At 38.1% G+C, this 6,907-nt stretch overlaps 1 protein-coding gene across 1 annotated transcript; it reads left to right on the top strand.

Moving 5' to 3' along the window:
* The first annotated feature begins 6,012 nt into the window (after nucleotides 1-6,012).
* Nucleotides 6,013-6,354, top strand: LOC140182391 (uncharacterized). The gene has a single exon (XM_072228582.1). The coding sequence runs from the start codon at nucleotides 6,013-6,015 to the stop codon at nucleotides 6,352-6,354; it is 342 nt and encodes a 113-aa protein (XP_072084683.1).
* The last annotated feature ends 553 nt before the right edge of the window (nucleotides 6,355-6,907 follow it).

Consider the following 6,907-nt stretch of genomic DNA (forward strand, 5'->3'; position numbering starts at 1 on the left):
CACACGACTAGATTATCAACAGAGTTTTCAACCATCATTGTAGAGTCGAAAGTTATTAACGACTTGATCGTTAGTACACCTTGAAGACGTCAGTAAATTTAGTGAATTTTTTTTTTCCGAGAATTTAAATAGTTGTTGGTAAATTTTGGCGTGAGTTTGACACTATTGGACGCGAAAAAATACTACTCGTCAGTTAGGGTTATCGACGGCATAACAATCGCTAAATATATTTTTGGTGTAAACGAAATATTATATATACCAACTATTGGACCGTAAGTAAGTTCAATTTAATAAATGAAGTTAACATTGTGATTTACTGACAGCTTAACTATCGGTATAATAAATTTAGCAACATTAATAGATAAGTATGTTTCAAGGGAAAATGGAGCACCACGACGGTTTTTCTAGGGTTCCTACCCAAGTGATTTATCTTGTCTAACGAAACACTAAAAAAGTCAAGGCGCAAGATGTCGATCTTAACCAGTCGGGAGACACAATGAAAATCCGTACTGACAGTCCTGAGAAAATGGTGATAAAGTCTAAGATATCATATAAAGAATCTCTCTTGATTGCACTAGGGTCGATGGGTGATGAAAATAATGTTTTGAACAAGAGCATCACGGAGGATGAACCTAATCTGGAGGATCGATGGTATAGAGAAGACGAGGACTTATCGAACAAAGATAAAGCTTTTGATCCTTGTCCGGAAATTGAAGTTTCAAAAGAGGAATTTGATGAATGGTGCAAGTCCTGGCATGCTGCTCTTATTGTCAAAGTACTCAGAAAAAGAATCCATTTAGAAATCATGGAGCAACGTCTGAATAGAGATTGGACAAATAAAGGTAAAATTAATGTTATTGATATGGACCGTGATTATTTTTTGGTTTATTTTGCAGAAGAAGAAGGTTATTCTCACACCCTTCTTGGAGGATCATGGATGGTGGCAGGACACTATTTGATAGTTTAGAGATGGAGACCTTTCTTCTTGTCCTCAGAACAGCAAGTGAAAAAAGTTGCAACGTGGATTCGTATACCTAATTTGCCTATTGAACTATATAATCATCATTTCTTATGGAGGGTAGGGTCGGCCATCGGAACTATGTTGAAGGTTGATAAAGCTACATCAATTCATTTGAGAGGATGCTTCACAAGGATATGTGTAGAAATTGACTTATCAAAAAAGTTGATCCCAAAAATATATGTTTTGGGACACACTCTAAACATTAAATATGAGGGCCTTTACCTGATTTGTTTCAATTGCGGGTTTATGGCCACCGCTCTGAGTCATGTGGAGAGGCACCTGTTATCGGGGAGGATCACCGGGCGGAGGTGGCGAAAGAGAAACATGTAATTTTTTATGGTGACATAATTGCTGATGGCCAGGAAAGGCAAGAGGAGATTTTGGGTGATCGGCTGAGTGACAAAAATCCTGGCATTAATCAAAATTTCTCATATTTCGGACCTTGAATGATGGTCTGAAAATTTCAAAAACGGAAATAAAAGAATCCACAACACGCTAGAAGACAAACCAATCAATCCCAGGACCTCCGAACAAATAAGGAATGTTCTTATAATAATGGTAATCACATCATGAAAAAGGAATCAGGTTTAATGTGTTATTTGATGATAAGGAATAGGAAATTTTGCATGAATTAAATGCAACCACTATTGAAAAAATCAATAACGTGCATAATGCGTTAGGTGAGCAAAATATGGCTTTGGATAAACAAAAGGATGATAGGCAAACCAATTTGGGCCAGATGAAAAAACCGGTTTCAACTAAAGCTAATGGGCCTTTTGTTCAAGTTCAAAAGAGAGCTTTTGCTAGCAAAAATCCTCAAACACAAAAGAAAGGCCACTCCTTCAACCTTGGACATCAAAAGGTGGGTAAACCAACGAAGCCTAAGATAAAGGAAGCTAAGAAAAACGGGGTCATTATTAAAAAAAATCACTGGCCATGAACCAGCCTTGCTCTTCCGCATCAAGAAACCCCGAAACCATGGCAATGGAACAACAGATGTTCGAAAGCATGTGAAGACTACAAAGGGAGCATAACCAATTGGCCAATTTCAAAGTTCTAATCGAGAAATTCATGGAGGCTCATGTTGTGAAGAATGCGTTCTTAAATCAGGAAAAATCGTCGACGAGAGTAAGGAGACAGTCAACGCACAAAGAGAACCCTCCACCAGACAATCCACCGGAATCCTCACCACCGAATTGGAGTCTCCATCATGGGAAAGAAATTCAGAACACGACGAACCCGGCAAATTCGGGTGTTATAGCTCAAGAGCTGTGTTAAATGGCTGTGGTCTTGTGACCCCATCTTCTTTATTGTTGCTTTTATGAATCTTTTAGCCTGGAATAGTAGGAGGGCAGGGGGGAAAACCTTTTCCAGCCTCATCAGAGACTTGCGAAAGGAATATAAGGTTAGTTTTTTAATTCTTACTAAAACTCATATAAGTGGTTCCCGTGACAAGTTGGTGTGGGAGAAGTTTGGGCTTGATGGCTATTTTATTGAAGAAGCTATAGGGTAGTCTGAGGGTATTTAGTGCCTCTGGGATACTAGTATCTGGAGAGTGGATGTGATTAGCCATAATCACCAGATGATTAACATGAAAGTAAATTATGAAAATTCGTAATCGCAAAAATTTTTGGAATAATATTTGTAATCTTAATTGTGAAAATAATCTTCCTTGGTGTTTGATTGGGAATTTTAACGCTACTCTTTACGATCATGAACGAAGAGGTGGTTTTAATTTAAATAGATATGCTTGTGAGGATTTTCAATCCTGTGTCTCTGAGACTGGGCTACTTGATTTGGGTTTCTCTAGTTGGCCCTTTACCTGGAAAAGGGGAGGTTTGTATGAACGGTTAGATCGTGGGCTTTGTAACCTGGACTGGCAAATCCGGCTTTAAACGCTTATGTTAAACATCTGCCCAGCTTTAAATCCGATCACTCTCCCTGTGTCTTCACTTTTCTCCCCCCTAATAATGTTAATGATGGTCGTAGACCATTTAGATTTATGGCCGCTTAGCTATCTCACCCCAACTTCTCCAACATGGTTAGTAGTAATTGGAATCTGGAGGGCTCTTAGTCAGAATGCATTTTAAACTTTCAAAAAGCAATTAAGTCCTAGAATTTCAATGTCTTCGGTAATATTCTGAAAAGGAAGAGCAGAATTACTAGGCGATTAAATGGAATTACAACTAGCATGAACTCCCAGAATAATCGTTTTATTCAAGACTTACAGGCTTCTCTTTAGAGAGAATATGATGAAATTCTTATTCAAGAAGAAGTGATGTGGTTTCAGAAATCTAGATGTAAGTGAATTGAATTTGGAGATCCAAATACTAAATACTTCCATGGGACTACGTTAGCTAGAAGAAGGAAAAATAAGGTGTTCAGTCTTCAAGACATGGATGGTAACTGGGTAAGCATTAAAACTGCTTTGGAGGACATGGCCTCTACGTTCTTCTTTAACCTTTATTCGGATGATACCTCAACTGCTGATTTTATCCTAAGGAACTCTTTTCCGGCCCTTCCTCAAGAGGACTTGGATGCCATGGGTAGCATATTGTCTCTCTCTGAAATTAAAGAGTCAGTTTTCAATATGGTATTCAAGCAGTCTTCTACCAAAATCAATAAGATAAAGTTAGTCTGGACCTGGTCAAGCTTATTGAGAAAATTTTTGTTACTCCTGAGAAAGTAGAGGAAATAAATAAAACTCTTATAACGCTTATTCCAAAAGTGGAACCGGTTATCAATCTGAAGCAAATGCGTCTGATCAGTTTATGCAATGTTTTCTATAAAGTGATCACCAAAACTCTGGCCAACAAGTTGAGAAAAGTTATGGATAAGGTTGTCAGTCCTACACAATGTAGCTTTGTACCAGGGAGACAAAGCTCAAATAATATCATCATTACTCAAGAGATCTTTCATTCTATGAGGAACAAAAAGAGTCCAAAAAGTTGGATGGCTATCAAAATTGATCTAGAGAAAGCTTACGACAGGTTGAAGTGGAGCTTTGTTCGGGAAACCCTCACGGATGTCAGACTTCCTCCCAATATCATTGAGCTTATTTGTACCTATATTTCCACTACTAGAATGAGAGTTCTATGGAATGGGGATGCCTTGAATGAGTTCCTTCCTTCTAGAGGTATCTGCCAAGGTGATCCAATATCTCTCTACATCTTTGTTCTCTGTATGGAAAGACTATCTCATCTTATTAATACTGCAGTTAGTATGAGATTTTGGAAGCCTATCCAGCTTAATCGGGAGGCTCCCGAGCTTTTTCACCTTTGTTCTACGGATGACCTAATACTTTTTGCGAAATTAAATATAAAGCAAGCAGGCATTATCAAGAGAATTTTAGAAGAGTTTTGCACGAGCTCCGATTAGAAAATCAGCAGTAAAAAAACTAGGATTTTTTTTCTCTAAGAATGTGGGGCACCAAATGAGACATGATATTAACAATTGCTTAAACTTCTCTAGAACTGATGACCTGGGTAAATACTTGGATTTTCCAATCATTCACTCTAGAGTGACAAAGAACACGTACAAGGAGATCGAAGCTAAGATAAAGAGAAGACTTAACAACTAGAAAGCCTCTTCCCTCTCCCTAGCAGGGAGAACTACTTTAGTGAGATCTGTCCTCTCTACTATCCCTTCCTATACTATGCAAACTACTCTATTACCTACTGGCCACTGGTACTTATAATTTTATTGATCGTAATTGCAGGAGCTTTATTTAGAGAGAAGCAGAGCAATCCAAAAAAGTTCATCTCTTAAACTGGCAGACAGTTACTAAGCCAAAGCCGACTGGTGGTCTTGGCATTAGATATGCCAAAGATCTAAACCGAGCCTTCATGATGAAAGTGGGCTGGGGTCTGATCGAAAAAAGAGACTCCTTTTGGTCGAAAGTCCTGAGGACAAAGTATAGATTCGGCAATGATACTATTCCTCTCATCAGGAGGAGGAAAAATGAATCCAATTTGTGAAAGTGTATTTGCTCTTCTTAAAAGGATGTCCAAGCCAATTCAATTTAGCGCATAAGTGATGGATCTCAAATAAGATTTTAGAAACACAACTGAGTGCCAAATATAGGAAGCCTAAATAAGCTCCACCTTCAGGTAAGTGATGTCTCAGTTCAGAAATTTTACTTACGGATTTCTGACCGTTTCAGGGGATGAGACGTGAAAAAACTGAAGAGCTTGCTTCCGAAAATGGCGGTTTAGAAGATAGTGGCCATGTCTCCACCTTCAGCTTGGAAGGAAGGTGACCATGTTGCATGGGTGAACTCCTCTGATGGAACTTTTTCCTTAAAATCTGCTTATAATTCATTACAAGAGAACCTGGGAGTTTATAATCATATCTTCAAGCTCGTATGGAGATGGAAAGGCCCAAAAAGAATTCGCTATTTTCTATGGTTAGTAGCCCATGATGCTATTCTCACCAATATCGAAAGGTACAGAAGACATTTATCCCATGATGCTGCTTGTCCCTAGTGTCCTTATAGTAATGAAACAGCTTTGCATGTGCTTAGGGACTGCCATTTTGCTAGAGATATTTAGTGTTTATTTTAGCCCCAAGTTCCTATAAGAGATTTTTTCAACCATAATAAGATGGAGTGGATTATTTAGAACCTGTTGACTCATGGTGATTGGCCTGTCCAGTTTGGAGTGACCTTATCATCCTTGTGGTATTCTAAAAACAAACATGTATTCGAAGGAAAGAGTTTTTATCCTAATGGGGTGGTTGGGTCTATTATCAGTAGAAGCTTTGATTTTGCTCTAGTGATGAAGGCCAACATTACTCCAAAGAAGATCAACACTAATCGGGAGCTGATTCGGTGGTGCCCCCGAATGATCCATTCGTGAAAATTAACGTAGATGATTCTTTCTTCAATCAAACAGGTAATGCAAGCTATGGAGGTGTTGTCCGTAATCACTTGGGTAAGTTTGTCACGGATTTTCTTACAATTTAGGGGGATATTCGATCATGAAAGTTAAACTATGGGAATAATTAAAGGACTGCAGATTGCTACTGCAAATGAGTTCCATCATGGGATTATTGAGTCGGATTTTGCTATGGCCATTAATTTTGTTAAGCATGGGTGTCCTGCCCAGTATCTGTGTACAACTCTTCTGGAAGACATTGCGATTCTTGTGAAAAGAATTTTTCAAGTGCATTGGAACCACATTCTTCAGGAAGCAAATTTGGTGGCAGATATTTTAGCCAAGAAAGGACAAGATCTTTCTTATGGGCTCCATATTTTTCATGCTCCCCCGCCAGATACTATTCATGCACTCTCCTCCGACGCCATGGGTATCCTCAGGTTGAGAGGTTGCAAGTAATGCTTCTTTAGTATTTGTTTTAGTTTGTGTTTTTCTTGTTGCTGTTGGGGTCTTTGACCCCCTTTTCTACCTAAAAAAAAATTATCGGTATAATAAATGGTAATTTTTTTTTACTTTGAATAAAACGCAATGTTTTATTGCTATCGCAACTCTATTTTACCAACGATTAAGCCGTCGATCCGAGTTTAAATTCGCGCCCTTTCCTCTTTCTCTCTCTCTCTCCATTTCAGAAAACTCACTTCTCTCTACCCTCTTACTTTCTCTCACTAAATTGCCATTTCTCTCTAACATTTCTCACTCCTCAGAACCCTAATCAATATTCTATCCCTGCCATTATATAAATAATTTCTTGATATGTTATATTGAGACTTGAGAAAATTACAAAGTGTATGGTTACCACTTTATGTTAGACTAACAGTAGAATGTTAGATAAAAAAAAAAGGTAGCTCTGACTTGCCCAAACAATTTTTGTGTGTGTTGAACTATTTTAAAATTTGTTGAGTATATTCTGTCTTTTTATATTCTTTTGTGTGTAATAAGAAGAAATTTTGGT

Source organism: Arachis hypogaea, chromosome 19, assembly GCF_003086295.3.
Source record: "Arachis hypogaea cultivar Tifrunner chromosome 19, arahy.Tifrunner.gnm2.J5K5, whole genome shotgun sequence".
Taxonomy (NCBI): domain Eukaryota; kingdom Viridiplantae; phylum Streptophyta; class Magnoliopsida; order Fabales; family Fabaceae; genus Arachis; species Arachis hypogaea.